At 42.0% G+C, this 14,540-nt stretch overlaps 1 protein-coding gene across 3 annotated transcripts in view; it reads right to left on the bottom strand.

Moving 5' to 3' along the window:
• Positions 1-14,540, bottom strand: part of ttc28 (tetratricopeptide repeat domain 28) — a 260,887-nt gene that overhangs the window by 107,721 nt on the left and 138,626 nt on the right. For all 3 annotated transcript variants that reach the window (XM_066650646.1, XM_066650647.1, XM_066650648.1), the window contains one exon: positions 3,814-3,961. In XM_066650646.1, the coding sequence (XP_066506743.1) occupies positions 3,814-3,961 (148 nt within the window). The remainder of the gene's footprint in view (positions 1-3,813; positions 3,962-14,540) is intronic.

Here is a 14,540-nt window from a genome sequence, read left to right as displayed (position 1 = left end):
CGGGGGTGGAGGGGTTGAACCAGTTCCTTTGCAGGGCAACACACACATACACATTCACTCACACCTTTGGACACTTTTAAGTAGCCAATCCACCTACCAACGTGTGTTTGTTGGACAGTGGGAGGAAACCCAAGCGCCCTGAGAAAAACCCCGCGGATGCAAGGAGAACACTGCATTGCACTTATACTGCGCTTACCTCCTTTTCTTTTAGGTATGAGCACTGACCAGATGCTGTGTATAGCACACACACTATGTTTTGTTTTTCTATGTATCAGCATTGGCCCTTGTTCAGGCAGCATCTGAACTCAAGGGGAGTTTGGACTCTAACCTATTTGTAGTAGCTGGAATGTATTATTCCTGGACACAAAGCACTTTTGTAAGTCACTCTGGATAAGAGCATATTCTAAAGGAACAACAACTAACTTCATCTTTTGTGAAAAGACTCTTTATAAGCACCTGATAAAAAATATTCAGTGTACTTAAAAAACATTTTATTAGTTCATTCATTCATTCATTATCTGTAACCGCTTATCCAGTTCAGGGTCGCGGGGGTCCAGAGCCTACCTGGAATCATTGGGCGCAAGGCGGGTATACAACCTGGAGGGGGCGCCAGTCCTTCACAGGACAACACAGACATTTACTCACACACTCACACCTACGGACACTTTTGAGTCGCCAATCCACCTACCAACGTGTGTTTTTGGACTGTGGGAGGAAACCGGAGCACCTGGAGGAAACCCACGTGGACACACCAACTCCTCACAGACAGTCACCCAGAGAGGGAATCAAACCCACAACCTCCAGGCCCCTGGAGCTGTGTGACTGCAACACTACCTGCTGCGCCACCGTGCCGCCCATTTTATTAGTTATATTTATTTAATTTTTATTTTATAACAGAGAGAATAAAGTTAAACTTAAACGAAAAAGGTATCACTGGTTACTGGCACTATTACTGGTTACTGTAGTAGTACTGATCCCGTTTCAAATGTGTACAGCACCTAACCCTAGGAGACAGCAAAACAATACACTACTGTCAATTAAAGAATCTGTATTTCATTTGTCAGATGTAATTCGTAATGAATTTCAAATTACTGAGCTCAACTTTAAGATGGACCCATTGCTGAACCAGGCCTTCAAAATCACACCCATAGCTTTGCACCTCACAGCATCCACTTCCTACTGAGATTACAAAGTGTTTGAATGAGTGGGACACTCATGAAAAGCATACATGAATTTTAGGTCACCATGCCCAGTGCAAAGCATGGACTAGAGTGGTAATAAACCCACCACTGACTCTCCACTTCCAGAGAGATGGAGGTCCACTGCTCCACCCAAGATCACTGGGATGAACAAGAAAGTTGTGTGTGATACAGATCCTCTGACATAAGTATGTTGTAAGAAACTGCTGAATTCCTAGAGCGTCAGACTCTTTAGTTTGTCATTCTGCTTGCATGAACCCTAAACGTTACCAAATAAGTGTTTATCCTCTGTCTGGGACCGAACATAAACTCTGTGAGGAAAGGCATTCGAATGCTGTCCTCAATGAGCAGTCAGACAGCCTGCTTAGCATTTAGCGCTGTTCCTGTCTCTGGCTTGGCAGTGCAAAGAGAGGGTTTGGATGGCACAGCCGATGCCACGGAGCCAATAGAGAGGGGGACAATTAAATTAGAGAGAGGTAATCCCCCTGCATGCAAATCCTCAAAATGATAGCTCCGCTCAAACTGATAAAGAATGACTAGGGGATCAAATCCCTGGCAATGAGATGACTCAGACTGACACTGAGCTGAAAAAGAGAGAGAGAGAGAGAGAGAGAGAGAGAGAGAGAGAGAGAGAAACAGAATAAGACAAGAAAATAGAGAAATAAAGAAAGAGAAAGAAAGAAATTAAGAAAGAAAGAAAGAAGAAATAATAATATGGGGTGTGTGAAAAAAGGTGTGTGTGAGAGACAGACAGCAAGAGAGAGAGAGAGAGAGAGAGAGAGAGAGAGAGAGAGAGAGAGAGAAACAAAAAAACAGGCAGAAAAAAGCAACAGGATGAAATGCAGGAACTGAAAAAGATTGAAAGAGAGCGAGACAAACAAATTAGGCATATAATGAGGTGAAGGAAGGAACAAAAAGAAAGAAAAGAATAAATGAATAAAAGAGAGAGAGAGAGATTGAGAAAGAGAGAGAGATTTACCAATACCAAAAGAAAGAAAGGCTGACTGAGGCAGACTGACAGAAAGAAATGCACACACACACACACACACACACACACACACACACACAGAGTGAGAGAGACTGGGTGAGTGTGTGAGCTCAGTGGTTCAGATCATCTCTCGCTCTGGGGCTGATTAGAAGGGGCTGTTCTACATAATCTCCTCCACAGCATTCATGCCTCTGTGTACATGTGTGTAACAGGTTTCACTCACGCTGTGGGGACCAAACTCTGTAAACCCACTCACATTATGGAGACTTCTCTTCCTCGTGGGGACCACAAGCTGGTTCCATGTAAGTCAGAGAAGACGTGTTTTAAAGTTAGGCCAACGTTTTAGTATTAGGTTAGGGGTAAGTCTCCAGAAAGTAAATGTAAGTCAAAATAATGTCCTCGCAGTGCATGGTGTGTGTGTGTGTGTGTGTGTGTGTAAAACGGAAATAAAGGACATCATTAAGAGATAAAACAGCCTCAGTTTGGACACACTCCCAGGGCCAAGACTGTGTGTGTGTCACAGACTTACCTACAAATAAATCTGGCTGTTTATACAGAGAGCCACAGATTTATATATTTATATTTTGCCTCAGCCTTTGTGCGTACATAGTCATCTTACTCTCTCTCTCTCTCTCTCTCTCTCTCTCTCTCTCTCTCTCTCACACACACACACACACACACAAACACACACACACACAACCTACAAGAAACAGGCAGGCAGACAGGAAATGTGATACACACAAACAAACCAGATCTCATCCAGCCACAGGCAGCTGCAGAAACATATCTTTAGTGGACAGCTCTCCTGTGAGCAGGCCTCATCTGCAGTAAACACAGACACTGCCTCTGCTATTTTGCTCGTCTATGAGTTCAGAAGAGCAAACTCTGCTCTAGCTAAGCTAATGAGATGAACTAACATCCACAGAATCCTCATTTATACATAGGCAGTGGCAGCTAATGTCTGAATAGTGTACAACCATTCCCTTGCCACTTTATTAAAAAGCTTGAACCTTCCGTTGTGCAGTTGAAGCCGAGTATCTAAATGTGTACTGAGAAATAATGTATGAATTCTATCCACTCTGTAGAGCAGCCACCATTTTGTCTCACAGCACCCAGATATAGCCTACTAAATTTAAAAAGCTTGCATGTAATTTATTTACATGTATGTAAAAATGTGCATTAATGTTTTTAACATTTTTCCAAAAGATAAAACACAATCATGTAATCACATAAGCTCAATCCGCGGTGATGCTGTCTATGGCCAGAAGCCTAACAGAGCCTAGCTGACTTTGCAATCTCTAGGTGGGCAAGGTGGCCCTTACATTTCCCACATCAGTCATTATGATGCTGGACAATGCTGGCTAGGTAACAACAGAATTGGGCAGTTAGCATTCTCCTACAAGCGTACTGAGCTTTCCAATAATGTTGTTTTAGCAGCACTTCACAGACTCTCAGAGGAAGCATCTGCTAGCTTTCATGCTCGGAGCTTGGTAACACAATGTGACTGTAGGAGACCTAGTAAGTGAATGGAAGTGTAAAAATGTGTGGAAAACATCATTCATCCTTTATATAAGAGACATCATGCACTCAAAACACACACACACGCCCCTACACATATGCACACACCTCGTAGAGGTGACTTCATGGCGGCCTCCACCATGCCGACCAGCAGCTGCAGGCTCTTCGGGTCCTGGGCCAGGCCGGAGGCGAATGCAGCCAGAGCGTCTGCATGTCTGCCCAGGTACTGAAGGGCAACACCCTGTCGGAAGTATGCCTGCAAAAAAAGAGTTAAACAGAAAAGAAAAGTGAATACAAACAGATGGGCTGTAGTCAATAATGGCTGGAGATGCAATGAGATTTTAGATGTGGAATTCTTGGCTGTAAACACTGAAAAATAGCACTCTGTAAAATGTATCTAGGCAATAAGTGTACTTGATAGAACAGCCAATGAGCACATATACAAGGCAGGTGTTCTCCATTTAATCAGCAATCAACCGTCAACAATGTATGGTTTTGCTGAAAAGCTTTGCAGTTCTACAATTACAGAGAGTAGTCCACCTGTTTCTCTACATACATCTTTATCCCCAGTTCACCCTGTTCTTCAGTGGTCAGGACCCACACAGAACCACCACAGAGCTGGTATGATTTGGGTGGTGGTTTATTCTCAATGCTGTAGTGTCACTGACATGGTGGTTGAGTGGATCAGACACAGCAGTGAGTTTCATGTTTTTAAAGCCTTCAGTGTCACTGCTAGACAGAGAATAGCCGACCAACCAAAAACTGGCAGCCAGCAGTGTCTTGTGGGCGGTGTCCTGTATCCACTGAAGGACTAGAGGATCATCAGCACAAAAGTGCAGCAACACATGATCTACTCTCTGACTTTACATCTACAAGTTGGAACAAGGAAGTAGGTGTGTCTAAAAAAGTGGACAGTAAGTGGACACAGGGTTCAAAAACTCTGGCAGCACTGCTGTGGCTGATCCACTCGTAAAAGAGCAAAACACTCTAACACACCACCACATCACTGTGGTACTGAGAATGATCCACCACCCAAATCAGACCTGCTCTGTTGTGGTCCTGTGGGGACTATTTAAGAGCAGGGTGAAATGGGATAAAAGTATGAGGAGAAAAAAACGTGGACTACAGTCTGTAATTGTAGAACTACCAAGCGGTTTCTGGTCAGTGGAGTTGATAACATGGATCATGAATGTAGATACGAGGTAGGTGTTCCTAGCTCAGTGACCATTCAGTGTATAATCACAATATATATTCATGATGAGCTCAGAAGCCAATTATATAAAAAAAGAACTAAATGCATCCATCTTATTAAAGCATGTGAAATACAACCTAAGTTCTAACATGTGCAAACAGTGCTAACATGGCTACAAATGAATGAAGGTTATTGGTCCCAGTTGGCATACATTCTCTTGATTGAACTATCCCTTTAACTACCACGAGTGCTAACAGGCTCTCTGCATGTGGTTCTGTCTCCGAGGTCAAGGAAGAGATGGAGTTACTCATAATAACTTCATTTCCACTCAGAGATGTTACATTATGCTGTTAATGTTTGAGTAGAGGGCTCTCTGTCTCTAGCCACATACACTGTGCTCAGCCTGGGACACCACTGACGGCAGCTTATTCACATCTTACACACATTTCTCTCCCTCCGTCTCCTGTCTTTATTCAACAGCACCCAGATAACAAGGGAGAGAAGAGCACTGGGAAAAAAAAAAGAATTTATGAAGACCAGCTGTAATTAATTTCACTTCGCACGGGAGGGCAACCCTTTTGATTACAGAGACATCTTCTCTTTTCAGACTGCTTCACTGAAACCGAACCAAGAGGCAAATTGAATTCAACACATTAACCTTTCATCTAACCATGTTATTGTAGAGACTTGCCGGCCACTGTGTTCACTTCACTCTTAATTACTTTGGTGTGGGTGCTACTTTGTGGGGTCTCTATTATATATATATATATATATTTTTTTTTTTTTTTTGTAAATTATAGTAGTATAGTAAATTTTATTTACTATAGGCAAGCACTATGCATCCATCCATTATCTGTAATCGCTTATCCAGATCAGGGTCATGGTGGGTCCAGAGCCTACCTGGAATCATTGGACGCCAGCCCTCCACAGGGCAACACACACTCACACATTCACTCACACTTTTGAGTCGCCAATCCACCTACCAACGTGTGTTCTTTGGACTTGTGGGAGGAAACCGGAGCACCCGGAGGAAACCCACATGGATACGGGGAGAACACACCAACTCCTCACAGACAGTCACCCGGAGCGGGAATCGAACCCACAACCTCCAGGTCCCTGGAGCTGTGTGACTACGACACTACCTGCTGCACCATCGTGCCACCCAGGCATGCACTATTATGTATTAAATCTTACATAAAATTTAAATACAGATGTATAATATATATATATAAACTTTCCTGAATATTCAAATTATACTGTTCTATCCCTAATCTCTAGGCCTGAGGCGTAGCAAGACTGGTCTTTGTAGTGATGTCGTATGCGGTAATGGAGTGCGTGTGATCCAGATCTAATTGTCCAACAACAGTATCTAGTCTTACTACTAACTTACTGCCTTCAAATCCAAACAGAAATGCAGAAATGGTCCAATATCCAGTAATAAAAACCTCAGACGAGTAGAATCTGTAACTCAAGAGGACGTAAGTGGTGAGTCTGTGTCTACAAACTATTTGCCATATTGCATACTCTCTTTACGGGACTTAACGTCATCAAATGTCACATTACAGAGACATTCAAATTTTCCTTTCCTTTTTTTTTTTGGGATATGAGGGTGGTCGAAAGTTGTTTACTTAGCATAAAGATTTCCTTTTCCTTTCCCAAAGTTTAGGTTTACACATAGTAGCATGTATTTACAGAAAAGTCACAGTTTTATAAACTAAAGGGCTGATCTAAAAGATTGTATTACAAGAGTGTGGGTCTAGGGCTGGTGTGGTGGCAAACACAGCAATGTCTGGGTGACTAACAGCCATGATATGCAATACCACCATGGTGGGTTGGTGAGGGAAAGAGCTCAATAAGGTTGTTGGAAATGTGGTGTGGAAGGCATTTTTCATCACTGAGTAGGCCTATGTCTTACATAAAACTCAAACTAAAATGAAAATTATATGATAAAACAGTTGTTAAAAAATATCAATACACTGCACTGTTTCAAACACATGAGAGTGTGAGATAATGTCATCACCAACAGCTCTCAGACCTACAGCTCTCCACACACATTTACTCTGGATAGTTGATGAACCTATGATGAAAATGAAAAGGCAAGTCAGTTCTTACCATAGCTGTGTTTAGACAAACGAGCTCATGAGATTAATTGCATTTTAAATGACATACAGTGACCTAAATACAAAATATATCTAAATAAATTATATTAATTAATAAAATTAATTAAATTAAGCAGGTAGTGTTGCAGTCACACAGCTCCAGGGACCTGGAGGTTGTGGGTTCGATTCCCGCTCCGGGTGACTGTCTGTGAGTTGGTGTGTTCTCCCTGTGTCCACATGGGTTTCCTCCGGGTGCTCCGGTTTCCTCCCACAGTCCAAAAACACACATTGGTAGGTGGATTGGCGACTCAAAAGTGTCCGTGTGTGTGTCTGTGTTGCCCTGTGGAGGACTGGCGCCCCCTCCAGGGTATATTCCCGCCTTGCGCCCAATGATTCCAGGTAGGCTCTGGACCCACCGCGACCCTGGACTGGATAAGCGGTTACAGATAATGAATGAATTTTGCTGTTGTAGTATGTGATTTTATGTGACTGTGCTTGTTTAATACACACATGTATTCAGCCCCTTTGAATAACCTTTCTGTATGGGTGAACTTTTAGACAAATTGTTGTCAGAAATGTTACAAAAAGGACACAGCTTGCCTTCCATGCCATTCATGTCCCTTTTCTCCAAAACGATTTTAGGCAAATGTTTCTCCTGCTGCTGCTTGATTAAGTGAATCTGGAAAACATCACGCAGGCATGCACACTGAGTGCGCATACTTCTCCAGTTCCGAGTGCACTGGTTTTAAATTAGACAGCTTATTGATGAACATAGTAATCCCAATCTCAATTTGCCCTTAACTAGAAACTGCAATTGGTCTATTAGTGAATTCTCACCAAAGACTCATCCTCTTGACACTCAGACAACAGTCATTCCTTTTTCACCTCTTCTAGAATCATTGTCTGCCTTCCATTAGTTATAATTTACTGCTAAATGTGGAACAGCACAGGAGTTAATGTGAAGTGTATTTAGATGCGTAGCAAATCATGGAATTGGTTTGTAACTAACTAACCAATTCACTCACCGAATCAGTGAGTAACTAACTAAGTCATTTGCTCACTTACTCACTGTTAACACAATGCCTCAGCCCCCAAGAGAATGATAAAAGCTAATGATGTGAAGAAGGTATGTTAGGGGAATAGCTAAAAGGCTGAAATGGTTGGGTTAGGTCTGTGTTCCAGTAACACTGCTCTGGATATTACTGGAATTACTGATACTCAAGTATTTCAGCTATTGGTGTTTCATGTGAATGAAGCTTCAACTGAATTGCATTGTGGCATTTAGGTAATATACTGCTTTTGTTCATGTATGATACATTTGTACATCATTTTTAGATTGCATTTTTATTACTAAGAAGCACAGACCCCCACTGCCTTATGCATCAGGAGGGTAAAGGATCCCAGTGTTTCGTAATAAGGAGAAAAAGAGAGATATGCACTTTTAGCCATATTAGCATTTTAGTCATAGGATCTAATGGAAAAATGTTAGTGCATTTCTTTGCTTTTGTAACCTAATCTGAGTGAGTAATCTGCACTCTGAAAGTGTAAAAGATTCTTGGAAGATAATGTTTGATCAATACTATCTGCCTAAATTGCTTAATAAATAATTTATCCCTGTCTGTAATTGTGAGATTATCAGTGAGTGATGTTTCCACATTGCAGCAAAGCCAAGGCAAAATCCCAAATGTCTCTCAACACCCTCTGTAGGGCACAGGGTAGGTCATAAAATAAAGATTTCGGGACTCACAAAGTGTGTCTGGGTGCCTTATTTTACTTATATTATTTGTGATATGCACTATGCAGAAAGTATGACACTATTTGGCATGCAGCCTGAGCTACTCTACTGACTGACACAGGCGAACAAAGCTCTGTTTACAAACGTTATGAAAATAAATGAGTCAGGGGTCCATTGTTATATTTCTTAATTTTTACATCTAAATGAGGATAACAGTGTTACATTTTAAACATCACAGTATTTATTTAAGTTGTGGGTTTGTGAGCAATTATGGATTATGAGTAAGCACTCAATATGGCGGCTACTATACACAGTGATGTCACTTGAACTCATGGATAGACATATTGCGTCAAAAATGAATGAGGTCACAGTCCTTAGTTGTGGTTCCACCATCAAATCAAACATCTCCTTCACTGTTGTGTATGGATGGCACAGAAAAGCAAGATGAAGCAAGGTGGACGTGGACAATGTGCGCCAAGGAAAGCTCTTGGCTATTTTCTTCTTTCCAGAGATACTACTCTGAACAACTCAGGGATTCTTCCTTTCATCCAAAAGCTTACATCTAAAGTGCTATATTCAATGAAAAACACTAATGGTTTTTTAAAGCCGCCTTCGTGTGGAGTACCCCATCTTACAGGATATTGCAGACACTGTTTATTGCAGGTTTCTAGTAAACAAACACACAAACAAACACACAAACAAGATACACCAGACTCCCTGCAACGGCATCCAAACTGCTCGTCTCGGTTCAGATGCTTTCTAGACGTTTGAATTCAGCACTTGAACGGCAATCACTTTCCTTGGGCTTTCCAGCTGGGATTAAAATGATTCCGCAGTAACAGCACTGTTGAGAATCCACTCAACAGTGAGAGCAAACAACTGTACAGCAGTGACAACTTAAGTAGCACTAGACTGATCCATTAGCCCGCTTGGCTTGGCCTGGTGAGGGATCAGCCGACTGGTTGTACAACACAGATCGCACGGACACATACAAATCTATATGTCAGTGTCCGCATGTATGTCTTCAGAAGCAGGTGGGCACACATCCTCTACAGGGAGCACACTTTTGCACACTGTAATGTCTTTGCACTGTTTATTTGAATTTGCCTGGTTGAAACACATGTAATAAAGCAAAAACAATTGTCCAATTTTATATTTTTACACTCTTTACCCCTCTTCTGGGCTTAAAACCACTGTCGTACCTGAGGCTGAAGCTTTAACTTAGCTAGGAAACAGCTGTTAGACATGGCAGTCATAACTGCTAGCAGTGCAGATAAGAGACTGTCACATCTCAAGAAATATAAACATACGTTTTTATGAAAGACTACAAAATGACTAAAAAACAGTGCAGCAGCAACTCATGAGCTGTTGTCTTGGAATTACATCTATAAGGTGGACCAACAAGGTAGGTGTGTCTAGTTGAGTGGCAAGTGAGTGGGCACAGTGTTTAAAAACTGGTGTGTCTGATCCACTCATGACAGCACAACACAAACTAACATCCCACACATGCGTCAATGTCACAGCTGTGCCGAGAAAGCACTACCACCCAAAAACATACCTCGTCTTTGGTGGTCCTGTGGGCGTCCTGACCACACAGTGAAGAATGGCTAACAAAGTATGCAGCGCAGCAGATGGACTACAGTCTGTAGTTGTAAAACTAAATGATATATGGAGCTGATAAAAATGGATGAGTGAAGCGAACAAAGAGGTCATTTTAAAGTGATGGCTGATCAGTGAACACCACACCTCGTTGTTATGTGCACATGCTTCTCCATCAAGCAGGTCCACCTCTTAAAGTTGTGGGCTGCCTAGCAACGTTCGCCAGGCAACGCCTGCCTCCCCCTGGTGCAGCTCACCTGCTGGGCTTGCAGTTGAGCCGGTAGACATCTCTGCGTTCAGACAGAACCATGAACAACAGGGTTACTCACGTCCAATTAGTCCCTCAAGCCTCACCGTGCCACCTCCATTATCACTTCACTTAAAGCATACAGATGGAGAGATTACGATTAGCTCATTAATGAAATTCTCAGCTGCCGTAAATTTGCAGAGGTATCTGAAGACCTTCCAGTTGGTCTGCGTCGGTCATGTCCTGACTGTCAATTTTTTTTAGGGCACAATGGATTTGTGATAAACGATGAAACGTGCTTATTTGTAGGAAAATAAAATTGGACACACCTGGACAAATTATGCCTTAGTTGATGACTAAAAGGTACTTGTTGTGCAAGCAGAACGAGAGCTCTTTCCTTGACTGTCAAGCACAATCGATTGGCGGCCTACATCAAACTGTGGAGAAGTGTGTGGAAAAGGTCATACTTCAGAAGCATAATCAATACACGCATTGTGAATTCACAGTCTGTCATGACTGTTACACTCAGTAGTAATGGCACAATCGAGACATCAGCTCCTCACCTAGCTTTGAAATCAGAGGACAAGATGGTGTGTAGAGTTCCAGATGAAACACTGGCTGTAATTATCTTGTTGTCATTACGCTGCCTCTTTGTAGCCCAGAAATTGTGTCCTTAAAGTTGATGAGGGCTGGCTGGAAAAGACACGCTGTAAAGATACACACGTCCTGGCAGCTCTAAAGTTTTAATGCTAATCAAGTGAACATCCTGCAGTTTCTGCTCGTTCCAGCTCCTCAAGGCTGATTTCTGTCTACTGATTGCCTGCCATAAAGGATCACAATAAGGCAGTAGTTCTCAATTCTGATTCCTGAATACCTCTGCCATGCATAGCTTATCATCTTCCTTGCTCCAGGAAACCCAGGTCCACTCAGGAAAGGCTTGTTTTTCAGCTTTTAAGTTGAATTTGGTGTGTTGGAGCAGAGACCACAATAATGGCATTTTTCCACTGCATTAAACCTACAGTACTTCACGCTACTCGCTTTATGGTCCCTGGTATCTGGTACATTTTCCACTGTAATGTCTCATCCCTCCAGCAATGTAGCCAGTGATGTCTTAAAACACTGTCTCTAATATGCACCACAAGCCTGTGGGTAGTAGAGGTGGACCATATGGCCAAAATTTATATCACAATATATTTCTTAATTCCGGTCAATATAATATATCTCCAATATTAATATGAACAATAAAAAAAGCCACAAAATATCTGCCAAGAACTGAAAGCAACATGACATCACCATCAAACATATACCTTTTGGCTTTGTCAATATTTATATTTGTAAACTAACTTTTTTTTTTTTTTAACCGTCAGTCAGTGACTGGTGCTGTATAAAATATATATTAAAATATTGAAAATGTGTATAAAAATCATATTATTGTTATTGAAACATTTCATATTGAAATATATACTGACATTGAAGTATTGTGCAGCCCTAGGTGCCAGTAATGTTAAGCACTGTTTACTCATCGTGTATTCGCGTGTTGTTGTGTTTTGGGACTGAACACAATAAATCAGACAGCTCAGTACCTGATTTTTTATTCCTTGTTGCACTATCCAGCTCCTCCTGGATTCCTTAGTCAGCCAACAATCCAAGAAACCTTTGTACCTCTTCAAAAGCAAACTGCAATTTTATGAGCTCCTGTTGGGAGTTGGATAAAAACAAATTCGATTTATATTGTAGCTAGGCTAGTTTGTTCTGGAGGTCTGCATTTCACTGTCTAAACAAGTCTCTCTGGCCAATCAGTGCACACTTCACGGTTTAGTCTCTACTCAGCTCGCTTGGGACCATGAGGTACTAAATAAAATACCCAGTTTGAGGTATTAAAGGAGAAGCAAAATACCTAGTACAGTCGAGTCTAGTAGGGTAAGTATCATGCAGTGGAAAACTGCCATAAAATGTACTTGCAAAAAGTAGTTCAGGACCAGATACACTGACATAAAAGCTATGCTACATTAGCAGACACTTCAATTACTGATCATTACCTCCAATAACTAAGGCCAGGTGGGAACTATTCAAAGACATCTCTGACTTGAGTGCTAGACAAGCAAACCACTCTGCAGTCAAACACATTGGTGACCCAAGGCGGAAAAACATGAGTGTTTCTGTGTGTATAAGAAGTATTAGTATGTATCCGAGGAGTTTAAGTATTACCAGATGTACAACTCAAGGGTAGTACATCTGGTAGAAGAGATTTTCTTTTTTTTGTTTAAATTCTAGCATGAATAACTCCAGCTAATTCCTCACAACGCACTCACTCTACAGAAGCACGCACACACCTTGTGGGTCCCGTGCCAGGAAGAGTAGGAATATCCTTTATTCTGGGCTCCAGCTCATCACAGGCAAGAGCCTTCCAGAGGCACGTCAGCAGAGAACTCAAAGAGGATGTTAACCTTTTTGCCCGAGTCCCTGCAGGCTGATCGGAAAAAAGTCTTCGACCTTCCCCATGTTACCTTTTAGGACCATTCACTTTCATGCATGTTCCTGCAGTGTGGAATTATCTGCCATAGATTCCCTGCCACACTCAAAGCACAGTACAGCCCATTATAGGTGCATAATAAGGACGTTTTCATATGTGAGAGACTAATGCTAATCTCTCACAAAAAAATCGCACATAATCATTTCAACACTAGGATGTCAAAGGAAAAGTTGAGTGATTCTTTTTGTATTTTTTTTTTACACAAGTCCTTTTCTACAGAATCCTTAGAAAAGTGTGCATCAGCAGTTCTGATTAAATTTAAATGCTGTATCAAACATAAATTGGAGTATTAAAAAACACTTTTGAGAGTCAAGACAGCATCGTCAGCAGATCTGGAAAGACAGCAGGATACAGATGGGCTGAGGATTGCGATCCCCTCTCATCTTTAGCATATTACTACAAAAAAGTCCTGATCCAAAAAACTAGATACAAGCGGGCGCTCTTGCCAGCAACACTCTTCCCTTTAATACGGGATAGTTTCTGTTCACTGGCTCACTGCAAATGTCTACCCCATGGCCCAAACTCTCCATAATCATACATCAAATTAGCTTTTAATCAGCATTTGTAGCAACAATGGCCAATGTGTGCAATGACCGTCAGTACATACACAGCACATTTCAAAGAACTGCTTGCGAAGCTGAACAGCAGGCCTTTGAACCAATTACCAGGGACAGCAAGTTGGCTCAACGGACACCACGAGAAAAGAAGATGGAAAATGAGTCCTGTGAAACAGCGACTCTGACTTCATTTTATTACCGCATTTGGTTGCCAAAAATGATGCCCTCAACCTAGGTGACTGTGAAGGCTAGAGCTTTTACAAATGTAATTAGACTTGAGTGCTTTGTTTGTTCCCAGGCACAGGGAGAAGGCTGTGTTTGCAGCCAAGAGAGGAGGACAAGAAGGACTGACTGAAAGATAATGGAAAACACAGTGCTAAAAAGAACTCCTAGTAACACCAAGAAACAGAAAACCCACAAAGATGCTAAAATAGCAACTGTTTAGCCCTTCGTGTCTAGTAACGAGTAAACAAGCAATGTGTCAATTGAGAGCACGCATGAGAGAGAGTCGGAGCGAGATACAGAGAGAAAAGGAGGCAGAATGGACAGATGGTGAGAGCTGTGAGAAGTAAGGCTGGGTTTTATAAGCTCTCCTCATGGCTGGTCATTGTCCAGCAGCTCTGTTTCCAGGTTGCCTGGAATGCAGATGCTTAGATCTCCCAGGCGATTACCAGATAAACGCACTCTAATTCACAACACATGCAGCCGGCCCAAATATAGACTTACTAATTCCTCACAGTTCTCCTCACTAGGCTCCGTGTTTGATCAACTCCTGCGAAAAGGGCCTTTGTAATGCCTGCTGAGGCCATCCTTGGGTGCTTCAAAACCACGTATGTTCAGCATGTTTCTTGAGGTATAAGTCATGTCTTTTGT

The sequence above is a fragment of the Hoplias malabaricus genome, chromosome 18 (genome assembly GCF_029633855.1).
Source record: "Hoplias malabaricus isolate fHopMal1 chromosome 18, fHopMal1.hap1, whole genome shotgun sequence".
In the NCBI taxonomy this organism is placed as follows: Eukaryota; Metazoa; Chordata; class Actinopteri; order Characiformes; family Erythrinidae; genus Hoplias; species Hoplias malabaricus.
This window is presented reverse-complemented; position numbering and strand designations above follow the sequence as displayed.